At 43.1% G+C, this 17,525-nt stretch overlaps 1 protein-coding gene across 3 annotated transcripts in view; it reads left to right on the top strand.

The window, feature by feature from the left end:
• Nucleotides 1-17,525, top strand: part of CFAP43 (cilia and flagella associated protein 43) — a 387,888-nt gene that overhangs the window by 220,706 nt on the left and 149,657 nt on the right. For all 3 annotated transcript variants that reach the window (XM_033942773.1, XM_033942772.1, XM_033942771.1), the window contains exon 21: nt 7,848-7,952. In XM_033942773.1, the coding sequence (XP_033798664.1) occupies nt 7,848-7,952 (105 nt within the window). The remainder of the gene's footprint in view (nt 1-7,847; nt 7,953-17,525) is intronic.

Here is a 17,525-nt window from a genome sequence, read left to right as displayed (position 1 = left end):
TTATAAGATATATAAGTAATCTAACTCCTATTCCAATAACTAAATCAACGACTCAAACAATATGGCTCAATCCAAAGATCAAAGTTGGCGGTTTTAAAATTATCTGGAAACATTGGATGATTGCTGGAATTCATATTTTAGAGGATGTAATGAATAAAGGTAAACTGCTTGAGTTTTCACAATTGCAAAATAAATTCGGTTTGAATAAATCACAATATTTCAGATGGATGCAATTGAAGCAGGCCATTCAGGTAGGGTTCCCTGAATGGAAAAATCTTAATAACTATCATAGTATGGAATTCTTATGTTTTCAGATAGACTCCATGGGTCACCAGGCCGCAATGTGGTATAAATTAATATCTGGATTCGTACATAAAAAGAAAAAAAATGGTCTTAGAGATATTTGGAGCATTGAGATTAAGCATCAGATTAATGCATCTCAATGGCCACGACTTTGGTCTTGGAGGTTAAAATGCACATTGTCAGCTTCTATGAGACAAACTTGGTTTTTTATTTTACATAGAGCTTTATGGACCCCCACACGTTTACATAGAATAGATAGCTCTAAGTCTAATAGATGCTGGCATTGTCATCTTGAAGCAGGGACATTAGATCATCTTTTATTCTATTGTCCATTCATATTAATATTTTGGAAATCAATTTGGCCTCAAATTAATAGGATGTTAGAAAATCCGATAGCCTTGACATATGATACGATTCTGTTTGGTACTGCAATGAGAGCTCGAAGTCAAATTTCATCAAATAACAATAAACTTTTATTTATATTGACTGGAGTAGCAGTACAGCAAATTACACATAATTGGAAAAATTATGACAGATTGAACTATAATTTTTGGTGGAACTCAGTTTGCCATATATATAAGATGGAGCGTACATTTGCAACACAAAAAGGATATATGGATAAGTTCAAAAAAATTTGGGGACCATTAACAGATTTTTGCAATGACTGATTTTAATTTTTTCCCATAATAAGATAATGGTTAAAGAAGGGAGGGAGGGAAGGGGTAAATAATTTATTCTCTTTATTATACATTATAAAAATATATCATAATGAATGAATGATAGTCCTATGAGAAATTATTGTGATAACGGGAGAGAAAAGGGTTCATAATTAAATAATAATTGATAAAATCATTACAATATATATGTTATATAAATTCATAAGAAAAATAATATAAAATATGGTTTATATAAAATACATTATAGAGATATCAAGTGTATTGTTAAGATAAATGTATGGAAAATTTATAACACTTGTTGATATGTGAAAAAATCAATAAAAAACTTAAGACAAAAAAAAAGATATAGGTGGGGTGGGATTGGGAAATATGATAATTGCTAATTGATTTATTATTAATAGATGGGGTGGGTGGGAAGGGATTCTTTTATACTTTAATGATTATAAGTAAGATTGTCAAGTGATTTGTTTAAAAATTTTTCTGATTGATTATTATACACTTGTTGTAAGATATGAAAATGAATAAAGATTTACAAACAAAAAAAAAATAAAAAAAAATAAAGCATAAATAAAATTCTCAACAGGAGAAGAAGTGGAGGGAATGCATATAGAAAACATGCCCCTCCAATCCAGAAGAAAAACATCTGCTGCCAGACTCTCTCAACACATTACAGTCACTCCTTTGTTGAGATAGTCTCTCCACTGGTGGATGCTCTCTTCCAATCTCTCCAGAGGTTTACTGTTTCAGACACCCCCTCATCAGAAAGTTCTCACGACAGATTCCTCGACCTATGCTTGGGGGGCTCATCTCGACGGTCTCTATATTCAAGGCCACTGGTCCAGCACGGATCATCAATGTCGTATCAATCTGTTGGAACTCAGAGCGATCTTCAGTGCTCTCAAAGCTTTTCAGCATCTGCTTCATGACCAGGTAGTCCTTATTCAGACAGACAATCAGGTTGCCAGGTACTACTTCAACAAGCAGAGAGGAACAGGATCTCTCCCTCTTTATCAAGAAACTCAAAAGGTGTGGGACTGGGCGATCCATCACAACACCTTCTTGAAAGCAGTCTACATTCAAGGAGAGAAAAACTGTCTGGCGGACAAATTGAGTCAACTTCTGCAACCTCACGAATGGACACTCAATTCCTCGCCTCTTCATCACATTTTTTTCTCAGTTGGGAACTCCAAAAATAGATCTCTTTGCATCTTCCCACAACCACAAACCGCCTCAGTTCTGCTCCAGGATATACTCTCCTCATCGCCTCGAGGCAGATGCTTTCCATCTGGAATGGACAAATCTCTTCCTGTATGCATTCCCTCCATTCCCTCTCATTCTCAAGACTTGTCAAACTCAAGAACGATCATGCTAGAGGGCATTCGGAAAAGTTGAAAGGGGGCAAATTCAAAACAAATGCTAGGAAGTTCTTCTTTACACAACGTGTGGTGGACACCTGGAATGCAATTCCAGAGGACGTTATAGGGCAGAGTACGGTACTGGGGTTTAAGAAAGGATTGGACAAATTCCTGCTGGAAAAGGGGATAGAGGGGTATAGATAGAAATTTACTGCACAGGTCTTGGACCTGTTGGGCCGCCGCGTGAGCGGACTGCTGGGCGCGATGGACCTCAGGTTTGACCCAGCGGAGGCATTTCTTATGTTCTACCATGATTCTAATAGCTCCTCGGTGGCCTGGGCAACCCTGGTTCTACATTCTACTTCAGCTCAGCAGCAGGGAGCCATACCTTCTACCAGTTTTTCCATCTCTGCTTACACAGAGTCAAGGATCTCTTCTTCATTCCAACCTGCAGTCTCTACACCTGACAGCTTGGTATCTCTCAACATAACTCTTCTTCAGTCTTCTCAACCTGTTCGGGATGTTTTAGAGACTTCCAGAAAGTCTGCCACTAGACAATGCTATCACCAAAAATGGACTAGATTTTCTATGTGGTGCATCTCTCATAGCAAGGAGCCTTGAGATACCTCCTTGTCTTCTGTCTTGGATTATCTTCTGCACTTATCTACCTCTGGCCTCAAGTCTACATCCATTCGAGTCCATCTTAGTACAATTGCTGTGTTCCATCAGCCTATTGAAGGGAGACCTCTTTCTGCTCATCCCATGGTTTCGAGATTCATGAAAGGACTTTTCAGTGTCAAACCTCCTCTCAAACCGCCTCCAGTGGTTTGGGATCCAATGTTGTTCTTGCTCAATTGATGAAGCCTCCTTTTGAACCAATGCTTAATGCTCATCTGAAATATCTCACTTGGAAAGTGGTGTTTCTCATTGCCCTCACATCTGCTCGAAGAGTCAGTGAGCTGAAAGCTTTAGTTGCTGATCCACTTTTCACAGTTTTCCATCATGACAAGGTGGTCCTCCGTATTCATTCTAAATTCTTACCTAAAGTGGTTTCAGAATTTAATCTCAATCAATTCATTGTACTTCCAGTGTTTTTTTTCCAAGACCTCATTCTCATCCTGGAGAATCAGCTTTTCATACCCTGGACTGTAAATGTGCTTTGGACTTCAACTTGGAACGCACCAAATCACACAGATCTGCTCCTCAACTTTTTGTCTCATTCAATCCAAACAAGTTTGGACATCTCATTTCTAAACAAACCATCTCCAACTGGATGGCTGCTTGTATCTCTTTCTGCTATGCTCAAGTTGGACTGCATCTACAGAGTTGAGTCAGAGCCCACAAAGTCAGAGCCATGGCGGTTTCAGTAGCTTTCCTCAGATCCACTCCTATTGAGGACATTTACAAAGCTGCCACCTGGTCCTTGGTTTATACTTTCACCTCTCATTATTGTCTGGATGTTTTCTCTAGACGGAATGGCCATCTTGGCCAGAGAGTATTACCAAAATTTATTCTCCTATGTTGCCAATACTCATACCATCCTATCCTGGTTAACTTGGAGGTCACCCACATGTGAGAATAGGCTGCCTGCTTGTTCTGAGATAAAGCACAGTTATCGTAACAGGTGTTATCCAGGGACAGCATGCAGATATTCTCACAACTCACCCACATCCCCTGGTTGGCTTCTCTGCTAGCTATTTGAACTGAGGAGACGCACCCTGTGCTGGGCGGAAAGGCACCCGCACATGCGCAGTGCAGCAGACTCAAAACTTCTGAGTTTTCTACAAGCAATTCTGCTTACGAGGCTGTCCGCATCTGGGCTCCGTGGATGACGTCACCCACATGTGAGAATAGCTGCCTGCTGTCCCTGGATAACTCCTGTTATGGTAAGTAACTGTGCTTTCTCCATAGACAGCAGGAGAATGCAGCCACACTTTCCCTCCCACCATCCCCACAAACATTTATTCATCTATGTATCTTCATCAGCTAGAGTCAAAACTGGCAAGGCAAGAGGAGGAGCCTCAGAAGGCGAGAGTCCCTGCTCATGCCCAGTAAGCCGGGTTGTAATTCATCAAGCAAATCTTTTATGATTTTAGTCTTGTTGACCACTGATCTCGTGTTAACATATCTACATGGGATTAAAGGGAAAACGACTTCATTAGTATAAGTGGTTGGGATTCTTATTAGGTTGTATGAGTTTGGCTTTGTGATATGATTTCTGTGCCTGGGTGGGGGGTCCAACGAGTGTTGGGATTACCCAGTGCATGTGATTGGCACAGTTTATCATAGGGTGACTCTACGATGGGATTGTATGTTCTGAGGGGTTTTTTGATCTACCATTGGGAGAGGTGGAGTAGTCTTTGGTTCATCTGGTGATGATCAGTAGGCAAAGAATTGTTAAGAGATATCAACTCATTTTGATTAGTTCACTGTGGAAGATAGATTGGGTGGGTATTTGAGTGAACTCACATTCAAAGATTAATATCCTATAGCAGGTAAATTTGTTTAGATGCTGTAATTGTATCTGAGCTGGTTCACGTTCAAAGGTTGATTCACTATATCCTGTAGGTATAATTGTATCTGAGTGGGCATCGTGAGTGACGTCAGCATGGGGAGGACAGAGTGATTCTCCTATGCCAGTCTTGACTCTCCGCTCCTCTAATGCTTTTTGGGCTGCTGCAGTCATATGGGGGTTTCAACAGGCAGCTGTTGGTGGATGTGTGGTTACCCTTACATCCTAACTGCTTCCTGGTGCTCTGGAAGATGGTTACTGCAGGTGCCGCAAATGATGTCAGTGTCAGGGGGGCAGAGCAATTTTCCCATGCCAGCCTTGACTCTCTCCACTCCTCTGATGCTTTTTTGGGCTGCTGCAGTTGTTTGGAGGCTTCAATTGGCAGGTTTGGTGGGTCAGGGGCTGCTCAGATGTCTTGCTTGTTTCCCAGTGGGAGGTGGGAGAGGCAGTTCCACTGACTCTCTTCAGATGTACTTGGAAGAAGGTTAAAAATACTTTTATTTCTAATGTCTCTGATTGCTTTGGGCCAAAGCAGATAGAACTGGTGAAAGGCACTTAAGAAATCAGTAGGGTGCTTAGGCTTAACGGCCCTCTAGAATGTGATCAGAAAGAAATGCTTTCCACAGGATTTCAAATGTTGGTATTTCAAAATTTCATAAACTTTAGTTTTCTTGGTAAACTTGCTGAAATAGTTTCATGAAACAAGGTAAAATAGTTTTTAAAGTCCAGCATCTAATATCTAAAGAGGCACTTCTGTTCACTGGAGATTAAATCAAATGGCTATGTGAAATTATTTGGAAGTTGTAATGCAGAGAGTGATTCAGCAGAATATCAGAAATTTATAGCTAATAATAATTTGTTATTATTTGCAGAAATCGGACTCTGAGTTCTCATTGCTGTACCAAATAATATAGTGTCATATGAGAGTCCTACATGGTTTTCTAATAATTTATTAATTTGTGGCCAAATAAGTTTCCAAAAAGCATTTACACAGGGACAAAAATAAATTAAATGATCTAACGTCCCAACTTCTAATCTACAATGCCAGCATCTATTGGATCTGGTGCTATCTATCTTTTGTAAACGTGTAGGGGTCCATAAAACTCGATGTAACAAAAACAGCCACGTTTGACTCATAGATGCTGACTTTGTAGACCTTAATCTCCAAGACCAAAATTGTGGCAACAAATTACTCAAAATTGGAAAGATTATACTAAATTAAATTATACATTTTGGTGGAATTCAGTTTGCCACATGATAGCGTTACAACAAGGGAATCTTCATAATTTTAAAAAATATGGGGACCATTGACTAGTTACTCTAATGATCAGATATCTTAGCACATGGGTAGTCTATATTTGGGTTGGGATGGGGAATGTATATCATATGGAAATAGGAATATTGATAAAAAGGGGGGTATTTATTTTATCTTACAAGAATATCGTAAATACAAGTGATATGTGAGAATTGTTTTTATTATGTATAATTCACTAGATGTAAGATTCAAAAATGAATAAAGAATTAAAAAAAAAAAAAAAATTAATTTATAGCTAATTTAAATTAAAGATAGGAACTTGAACTCAGATTGTAGTTATGGTTTCCTTGTTTTGCAGTTTCTGATTCCAAAATATTTTGAAGATCTGATTGATGCAGATCACTGGAGGCTTTTTGTTGTGGATACAGCTCAGAGAGAAAAGGTTCATAGTCAGTGGCGCGCAAGACGCCAGCGCGCCGACAGTTCGGCGCAAGACAGAAGCGCGCGGGGGAAAAAGTTATTTTTAAAGAGCTCCGACGGGGGGGTTTGGGGTGGCAACTCCCCCACTTTATTGGTTAGTGTTTGCGCTGCTGTTAAAGGGGGGTTCGGGGGGGTTGGAAACCTCCATTATAGAGAAAACGGAACTTTTTCTGATTTTTTTCAGGAAAAGTTCCATTTTCTCTATAATGTGAGGGGTTTCACCCCGCGCTTCTATCTTGCACCGAATTGTCGGCGCTGGATTGTCGGTGCGCTGGCGTCTAGCGTGTGATTATCCCATCACCGAGAGAAAAGGTGCTTGCTTGAAAAAGTGCAGGGAGGCAAAAGATTGCCTTTGTCCAAACAAAACAGATGAAAATAATTAAGTGAAAGAAAGAAAACTCAAAATAAAACTCAGGACTGGAATTCCAACATAGACTGAGCAGAAGTGTGCAAAAATCTGATCATCAAAAACCCAAAATAAGGACAGTGTTGGCCTCGTTAACCCTCCCCCTTTTACAAAACTAGTTCTAGGGTTTTGTGAAAGGGGGGGTGGTAGTAAATTAGTTCCACCGGTCCTTAGACGCGCGCATGCACACTCTTACCCTGTATTCCCTGATCCCTGATCTGTCGGGCTGTGGCAGGTAAGAGTACGCATGCGCACGTCTAAGGACCGGCGGCAGGTAACATGCCGCGACTCCCCCCCCCCCCCCCCCGCCGACCCTACCCGGCACACCAGAAACCCCCGTTGACCCTCCCAGCCGACCCTCCCACCGCTAGATGGCCTACAAACCTCACAGCTCCAGCAGCGTCCCAGGCACAGTAAACACGCTGCTTCGCGGTCTTCTACTGGCCTAATTTCCTCTGCCGTGTCCCTGACATCTTTAGAAAATCCATAAAAACTGCCTTATTCGATAGAAATATCACCTAAAAAGTATCTACACAAAACACTAAATCAATTTCTAATATTACAAATATGTCCACTTCAGTGTATAAGTCTAATATTTCTAACATCTGTTATTTATCTGTATATTGTATTTTGCTGCCTTTTTAAGTTTCTGCATACTGTATTTCTCTTATCTCTGCATATTGTAACTCGTTGACTGTCCAGCTCTCTTCAATCTAAACCGCCTAGAAGTCTCACAACTATGGCGGTATAGAAAAATAAAGTTATTATTATTATTACTGGATTGCTTAGCCGAAGAGATGAAAGATAACTGAATGCCAGATTCAAATTTCACTAAATTATCTTTCTTTCCCCCTCAAAGGTGAGAAAGGAAATTGAAATGGATAATCTAGCCAAACGCTACTTACGTGAGGTCATCAAACAGGAATGCTGGGATTCTATGACTGTAAAAGGGCGTGCAGTCAAGGTAAAAAGCAATTTTATGTTTTTTCCCATTTAAGAAACTAGGAATTAGCTAGTCACAGAGCAAACATCCTAGTACATCTTTTGATATGAAGGAAGGTAATTTTGGGCATAGTACTATTCATTTTGGGGAATTTCTATAAATGACACTGATAAAAATAGACACTCTAGAATGAGCACTCTTTATAGAAGAAGACATTATATCTTACTTAATAATTTTCTTTTCTTTAGTCAAAGCAGATGAATCTAGAGATGTGTGGATTATGTCTATCCACCAGCAGGTGGAGACAGAGAACCAAACTGAGCTCTGTCATATAGGATGGTAAGCTCCCTTGTTATCCAGTATTTCTCATAACAAAGCAGGACGACAATCAAGGAATACCTTAAGGCAAAGAGCCCCTTCCTCACAGCCCTGATAAACAAATCCGACAAGAATGTACTCATTGATACCATAATGTTCCAGGGTGGGACTCTGAATTCATCTGTTGTGACTAAAGGAAAGAAAATTATCAGGTAAAACATAATTTCTCCTTGTTATCAGCAGCAGATGAATCCAGCAAAGCAGTCAATCCTTAAAAGGGCGGGATAACAAAGAAATAAGGAGAAAGCAATGACCTAAAGACAATACTGAGTCAGCTTATATATGGAGCTTGAAAACCAAGAGACAGCCTAACCATAGGGTAGGTAAACCACCCCCCCTAACAACCCAACAGAGAGAATACCTCACCCCTGCCACTGAGGCAGAGGGAGCAAATTGCAAAAGACTGAACCACTCCAGCAAAGGTGCCAAGGGAGATGTAAGTCTGCAATCAAAGATGGCACGCAATCATACAGCAGATGACTTCCCACCAGAGAGCCGTGTGCCTTAACAGCCCTGGGTCATGGCCTGGAAACCAAATCGAGACCATGCTCTTGAGCCTGAAGTGAAGCTCAGACTGCTGAAGAGCCCGAAGGCATGTTCTATTCATGGCAATGGAGCAATGTTGCACAGATAGGTGCGCTGGCATTCTCCATTCCGAGATGAATCTATGCCACCTAGACAGGAGTATTTGCACTCTACATCCAGAGATGTAGCTGTGCTGTATAGAGAGGCAGAGTTGTGCTCTACTGCCAGAGAAGGAGCCATGCTGTATAGAAAGGCAGAGTTACGCTCTATATTCAGAGACAGAGCAGTGCTGTAGAGAGAGTTGGCGTTATAACATAACATGGCATCATATTTTATTTATAGTTTATACTACAATACACATAAAATTTCAATGTACAGAGGGTTGGAGTTATGCTCTACTTCCATAGATGGAGCAGTGCTACATAGAGAGCAAAATGTTGGACCAAGAGGAGAGAGGAGGCGAGATAGAAGGAAATAGGATGCTGGGAAAGGAATGAGATGGGAATTGGGAGAGCTACAGAATAAGAGAAGATGGACAATTGATAGGTAGCTGAAAATTTAAGAAAGAGAAGGATGAGAAAGAAGGCAAGATTTGAGTGGACAGAGGCAGAAAAGAAAAAAGGAGAAAAGTTGAAAAGGAAAATCAATATGTTGGAGACAGGGACTGGAGCAAGAGAGAAGACTACAGACTACAAAACCTTCAAGAAAGATACTAAAACCCTACTCTTCAAAAAACACATAAAACCTATCTAACACGACCAGTTCCTACCCAAGCCCCACCTACCCACTCTATAACCTTAATATACTCTAATATGCTTCTAACTACCCAACTAATGCTAAAATGCCTCTATTTACCCAACACTTACCACCTTAAGATCTCGACAACTCTTTGGTAATTCTTATTACCCAACATTTATCACCTTAAGATCTTGACAACTCTTTGGTAATTTTTATGTAACTCTTATGACATCTCTTATGCTATTCCTGTAAACTTTTATGTAATCTCTGAAAATTTTTATATAATCCGCCTTGAACCACAAGGTATTGGTGGAATAGAAATCACTAATGTAATGTAAGAGGAGAAAAAAAATGGACAGCAGACACTGGAAAGAGTATTAGAAGATAGACAAAATCAGAAAGAGAAACTTGGACCAAAAGCAAAATGACCAGACAACAAAAGGTAGAAAAAATAATTTTATTTGCTATTTTGTGATTACAATATGTCAAATTTGAAATATGTATCCTGCCAGAGCTGGTGTTAGACAGCAAGCGTGAACTAGGACCTAAAAGAGAGGAAAAGTCTTTTTTATTTATTTTGTAGCCGGTGTGGGGTTGGAGAAATTGCATCCCTACTAAGACTAACCCCCCCTCCTTTGCTGGCACGCAGCATGGGTTTTGGCACCGGCGTTGGCAATTGATCCGATGCTCACATAAGTCCTGTGAGCATCGGAGCCACCACCGGCGCTAGAGCCCACACTGCACGTCAGTAAAGGAGGGGGCAAGTATCTTAATAAAAAATCTGGCCCACGACTTAGCCTGCGTTTAGATTTCGGTCCCTTATGTGATTTGAGTTTGACACCCCTGCTGTACAGGCAGAAAGAGAAGTACAGTACTCCACATTTACCAATGGAGCTACGTTGTACTGACCCCAACTGGGAGGTGGAGATGCCTGTACAGGCAGAGATGGAGCTAGGCCAGATAGACAGGAGATGTAGTGCTCAGTCTTAGAAATGCAGCTATGCCAGATATATAGGCAGCAATGTACTCCCCAATCAGAAATTCCAGGTGGAGACACACTTCCCAGCAGAGATGGACTTGTGCTAAACTTATAGATTTTAGATGTATTCCACCTCCAGAGGCTGAGCCACGCCAGACAGACAGAAATAAAATTGGGCACCACACTCAAACATAAACCTAAATTGTGCTCCATGAAAAGGAAACTGCACTGTACCAACAGAACTAGAGATGTGCTATGTCCATCCTACACGAAGCAACAAACCGATACATAAAGACAGCAAGTAAACGCAGGAGAAACAAAAAACCCCAATGGTTCAGTAAAGAAATTTCAGACCTAGTTAAGCAGAAAAAAGATGCATATATCACCTACAAACATTTAGGAAAACAGGGGGCGAAGGAGGACTATCTAGACAGATCTAAAACTGTCAAAAAAGTAGTCAGAGAGGCCAAACTCCGAATGGAGGAAGAGCTAGCATGGAAAATTAAGAAAGGGGATAAATCTTTCTTTAGCTATATTAGTGACAGGAAAAGGAACAAAGATGGGATAGAACGTCTGAAGCAATCGGAATCAGATTCTGACAAGGCAGAACTACTAAACGACTACTTCTGTTCAGTGTTCACCCGTGAAGCACCGGGAGCTGGTCCACAGTTTCAGATGGGAGATAACCAGAAAGACCCGTTTAAAGATTTCGAATTTACGCCCAGTAACGTCTACAACGAACTATCAAGACTCAAAGTAAACAAAGCAATGGGGCCGGACAACCTACACCCCAGGGTGCTCAGGGAGTTAAGTGAAGTCCTGGCAGAACCATTATCTGTTCTTTTCAATCTTTCTCTATGCACAGGAAGGGTCCCCTTGGACTGGAAAACCGCCAACGTAATCCCACTCCACAAAAAGGGCTGCAGGACAGAGACAGCAAACTACAGACCAGTGAGTCTCACATCTATAGTGTGTAAACTCATGGAAACACTGATCAAACGGAATCTTGACACAATCCTAGACGAAGAAAACCTACGTGATCCACAACAACACGGGTTCACCCAGGGTAGATCATACCAATCTAATCTGATTAGCTTTTTTGACTGGGTTACTAGACAACTGGATGCCGGAGAGCACTGGACGTGGCATATTTGGACTTCAGTAAAGCATTTGATAGCGTCCCTCACCGAAGGTTATTGAACAAGCTGAAATCGATGGGATTAGGAGACACCCTAACTACATGGGTGGGGGATTGGCTAAACGGTAGACTCCTCCTTTTTGCCCAATCCTATCTCTTCTGTATAGTTTATAACCTTGCAATGCTGTGTCCCATACATTTTCTTCGTTCCACCATGTTTCTGTTATTCCTATGATATCCAGTTGTTTTCTTTTTGCTAATTCTTCCAGTTCGTCCATTTTGTTTCCTAAGCTTCTAGCATTTGCGTACATACATTTAAGTTCTGTTCTAATTTGTTCTAATTTCTTGGATTTAGTGGTCCTCACATCCTTTTTCGTAACCATTTGATCAGTTTCATTGCCACATGTAGTATCGTCGTGTTCTTGCCCTATAACTACCCGGTTGGTTGAAGTGTCCTCCTCGGGATATCCCAGTGTCCGGGCCATCGACGGGATGTCGACTGTCGGCTTTCCCCTTTCCCCTAATCTTTAGTTTAAAGCCTTCTCAATGGACTTCTTCATGTTCTCCGCCAGGACTCTCGCTCCCTGTTTGGTGAGGTGTAGGCCATCCTTTCTATAGTACCTGCTTCAACCCCAGAATGTTGCCCAATTTCTTACGAAGTCAAAATCCTCTTCTTCGCACCATCGCCTCATCCAGCTCTCAGTTCCTCCTGCCTCCTTGCGTCCGCTCTCGGTACCGGCAGGATTTCTGAGAAAGACACCTTCACCTCCCTGACCTTCAATAGCCTTCCGAGTGAGCGGAGCTGATCCGTTATTTCTTCCCTGTCGTATTTCCGTCCACTAACGTCGTTGGTTCCCATGTGAATAAGTACTGCAGTATCCTTTCCTCCTGCTCCTTCTATAATCCTGGTGATCCTGCTAGCCACATCTTTGACTCTTGCTCCAGGCAGGCAGGTGACCAGTCTATCTTCTCTTCCTCCTGCAATGTGGCTATCCACATTTCTTATGATGGAGTCTCCAACTATAATCCCAATCTTCTTTAGCTGGGAGTTCCTCGGGGGTCTTAAGTCCGTATCCACGGTGTAAGTCCTATCTTCTTCCTTCTGTGGCCCATCCTCATATGACCTACCGTCTGTGTTGATTGAATTGGTGCCTCTCTCTGCATCAATTATTCCATCCTCTTGGGCTGTTTGGTTGCTGATCACAAGCCCTGGGGTCTCTACAATCTGCTGGTGGGCATCTTCGATGTATCTCTCCAATTCCTCAATCATTTCACTAGTGCATGACTCCACAAGCAACCCCTTCTGCTTGCGCTTTTCCTCTTTTTTGATGAGAAGCTTTTCTAGTTCCTTCACAGTTCCCTCCAGCAACCAGACTTGTTGTTTCAGGCTTTCCAGCTCCCTGCACCGACTGCAAATGTATGACGTAGTCCCTGAGGGGAGGTAGTCATACATACTGCAGCCGATGCAGAAGACTGGAAAGCACATCGTCTGGCTTCCGTGGGTGCTCATACCTGCTCTTCCTTCGAGCTTCCTGTGCTTTTTGTGTGAAACCTCTGTACCAGTGTGTTATGTGAGTCGTCCTACCTTGCTTCCTGGCTCCTTCTTAAGGCGTCTTCGCAAAGGCGCTCTCGCTAAGGCAGGCGCCTTTGCCGCTCGCCTTCGCCGCGCGCCGAATGGCTGCGCGCCGGTGGCCCTCCCCCTTATAAGGGGGAGCTGAGTCGCGCAGTAGATGACGCGCAGGGGTGGGCGGAGCTACCTCTCGCCTTACCCCGCGCTGCCTGCTCAGCCCAAGCCTTCCCTCCTCCGCTGATAACAAAGTAAGTTAGATCTAAATCAAAAGAAAAGGCAAACTACTCACAAAGGGTAGTTTGCTCCGGCGTGGGTAACGATCTCCGCAGCTCTCCCTTATAAGGGGGAGCCGAGTCGCGCAGTAGATGATGCGCAGGGGGTGGGCGGAGCTACCTCTCGCCTTACCCCGCGCTGCCTGCTCAGCCCAAGCCTTCCCTCCTCCGCTGATAACAAAGTAAGTTAGATCTAAATCAAAAGAAAAGGCAAACTACTCACAAAGGGTAGTTTGCTCCGGCGTGGGTAACGATCTCCGCGGCTCTCCCTTATAAGGGGGAGCCGAGTCGCGCAGTAGATGACACACGACCTACTGCTGTTAGAAAGATGGTCAGCTACTTGGCAGCTAGGCTTCAATGCTAAAAAATGCAAGATAATGCACTTGGGTAAGAGAAACCCGTGTAGAACTTATGTACTAAATGGGGAGACCTTGGTTAGGACCACGGCGGAACGCGATCTAGGGGTGATCATTAGTGAAGACATGAAGGCTGCCAATCAAGTGGAGAAGGCCTCCTCCAGGGCAAGACAAATGATGGGGTGTATCCGCAGAGATTTTGTCAGCAGGAGACCTGAAGTCATGATGCCGTTGTACAGATCCATGGTGCGGCCTCACTTGGAGTACTGTGTTCAATTTTGGAAACCACACTACCGAAAGGACGTGCTGAGGATCGAGTCGGTTCAGCGAACGGCCACCAGGATGGTCTTGGGGCTCAAGGATCTCACGTACGAAGAAAGACTAAAAAAATTGCAACTATACTCACTTGAGGAAAGAAGAGAATGGGGAGACATGATTGAAACGTATAAGTACATCACGGGACGTATAGAGTCGGAGGATGATATCTTCTGGCTCATGGGACCCTCGACCACCAGAGGGCATCCATTGAAAATCAGGGGAGGAAAATTTCATGGCGACTCCAGGAAGTACTTCTTCACAGAAAGAGTGGTGGATCATTGGAACAGACTCCCACTGCAGGTGATTGAGGCCAGTAGCGTGGCGGATTTTAAGAGAAAATGGGATACTCACGTGGGATCTTTAAGGGAGTGAATTCAGGGGGGGATACTTGGAATGGGCAGACTTGGTGGGCTATAGCACTTTTCTGCCGCTTTTTTCTATGTTTCTATGTCCTTATGTGAAGCCGTGTAGCCTCAATAGAGGTAGTGTGCAAACCAGTCATAGAGGAAGCTGAATCCCCAATTAGAAAAGACCCTAGCAGAAAGATGGAACAGTCACTCAGCCAGAAATGGTGCTGTGTGCTATTTACAGGGCTGATGACAACATGATCCACAATTCATATATTCAGACTAACAGCAAAGCCACAGAGGCATGCAAGGAAGCGCTCCACGGTCCCAAAAGGAGCATTGGTCATTGGCCAGAACTGAAGCACAAATGAAACATCAAAGGCGGCAATGAGCTCTCTGGGCAAAAGAGGCAAGCACAACAAGAAGTGACAGAGCTGAACTCCACAGGCCAAGAAGGCATGTAACCTAAGTAGGAAACAGCACCCAACAGGCTGGAAGGCCAATAGCCAAATGTGTAGTCATGCCTATTGCCAACTAGGCTGAGATGAAGTTATGCCCAGACTGAGCTCCTCCAAGGAGCTAGGGCTTATCAGCACCGACAAGACACAGTGTCCCACATTCAAAGATGGAACCAAGCTCTACCACCAGAGCAGGAGCTATGTATCTCCCTGTCCAACAATGGGGCTGTGCTCCCCAACCAGAGAAGAAACAGTGCCTTTCATCCCAAATAGGTGCTACTTGCTACATCCAAAGGTGGACCCAAGTGTGACCTCCAGAGAAGTAACTACACTTTTCATCAGTGACAGGAGTGTGCTCCACAGCCAAAAAGGAGTCTTGTATCCCCCTAGAAGTGGAACTGTGCTCAACCTTCACAAATGGAACTGAGCACATGTTCCTCATCCAGTGATGGAGTAGAACAAGGAACAGCAGCACACTAAACCTCCAGATAGGGATCCATAGGCTTAGACACAGATCCGGTACCATGTACCCTCTCTAAACACTCAGTTACACTCTACCTCAGAAACAGAGCTGTACGCTGCTTCCTACCACTGCTCATTCCATGCAGAGACAGAACTGAGCTGCCATGTAGAGATGCCATGCTGCTGTAGTACTCAAGGGTGAGAGATCTCTGCCCATGCAAGAGACACAGAGAGGCATGCTAGCCTCAGAGGCCTAGCAGTTGCACTGGCCACCCCTGCAGCCCAAAACCTTAAAGCTGAAAGGGCTGCAGGGAGATGGAGCCCAACTTAGGATAACCATGAAAACTGCAGTAACCAACAAACCATGGCCTAATCCATTCCTACCAGCAAATAAGTAAGTAATACTGCCTCTGAGCCAAATCGAATGATGTTGAATGCATATGCCCGCAAATACAAGTTCCCACGTTGAAGGTGAAGGAAAACAGGCAGCAATGCCTGCCAAGAAGCCTAGGGATACCAAAGAAAAGAGCTTTAGAGCCAAAAGAGGCAACCTGCCTGACTCAAACAGAATAGGCACATGCTAGAGCAACATCAATCCAGAAGGTCTGAGAGACAAATACATCTGAATTAAAAGATGCAAGAACTTCACTAAAGAAAGGATAAATGCTGGATGAGCCCTGGAATTAGGTTAAACATCCAGAAAGCAAACCCAGGGACCTAATTAAATTTTTTTTTTTTTAACATCTCCTGCCTATCTCTATAGTCCCAGCTACAGATGAAACATAGAAGATCCTGATAAAGGCCTATCTGGATCACCATCCAGAGGCCAAGCTAAAATTAGCAATAGGCTTAGATAGAGAGCCCCTTAAGAAGAGGTACCAGCCTATAATGTGTATGTCTAATAACAATATAGATATGATGAATAGTAGCAGTAGAAGGCTTGTTGCAAACCAAAACTTGCCACCCTATGAAGCCTCCAGGCAACCACCACAAGACTAACACATGTCCATTCAATAAGCTTGCAGATACAAACAAAGGCCAAAGGACAGCCCCCTGCATGAAACAAAGGCAGTAAAAGCACTCTCATAGGGCAGGGCCTCACTGGAAGGGAGACAGGGAAAGAAAATTGGTGCCCAATAGCATGCCTCCCCCCACCCCAGACACACGATGCAATAGCCACCCATTCCCCCCAAAGTTTAGAGAATTGAATGCCTAAACAAATGCCCTGCTGAAAACTCTTAGAGACCAAAATACCTCCCAAACAGACACTGATGAAGATCCTAGCTATAACACTTCAGCCTCTTATGGTGTTGCTGAGGTGCAACGCACCCCTACCAGCCAGGAAGAAGGCTGTGGAAGGATTCAGAGGAGATGAGGGAGGATAAGGTACCTGACATCACAAGGTGTGCCCCTATGCTAGGCTAGCACTGAGTCTAGGTGCCTTCAGGTTCTACTGACCTGGGAAACCCAGAACAGGAGCACTCAAGATGAAATCAGGAGTGTGTGAGAAACCATCCATCTACCTACTGGAGATAGAAAATACTGGATGATCAGGAAGATTACCATCCTATTTGACAGAGCTCAGTTTGGTTCCCTATCTCCACCTGCTGGAAGATGAACATAACCCACATGTCACAAGGAATAGCATTGACTTCCAAATTCCACATTCCCAGGTACTTTAGTTAGATTGTGAGCCTTCGGGACAGTAAGGGAATTTCTAAGTACCTATCTTACTTATAATTTTAATGCACCCTATTGTCTATTTTCTGTAAACCGCTTAGAATCCTAACGGAATTTAGCGGTATATAAGAAATAAATTACATTACATTACATTCAACTTTGCATGTGAGAACTTATGCCAGGTGAAATGGTGTAAATCCTGATATGCAACTTGGGAATACAAATTTTGTGCAGATCCCCACTATTCTGTAACATTGCATGCATGCTTTATGATGACTTCTGATCCTCCCATACCCATGGCCCCTTTTGAGTTGCACTCAATCCAATTTAGGCACCCATTGGTACAGAATAAACGTGCAGCCAGATTGGCGCC

The sequence above is a fragment of the Geotrypetes seraphini genome, chromosome 4 (genome assembly GCF_902459505.1).
Source record: "Geotrypetes seraphini chromosome 4, aGeoSer1.1, whole genome shotgun sequence".
Taxonomy (NCBI): domain Eukaryota; kingdom Metazoa; phylum Chordata; class Amphibia; order Gymnophiona; family Dermophiidae; genus Geotrypetes; species Geotrypetes seraphini.
This window is presented reverse-complemented; position numbering and strand designations above follow the sequence as displayed.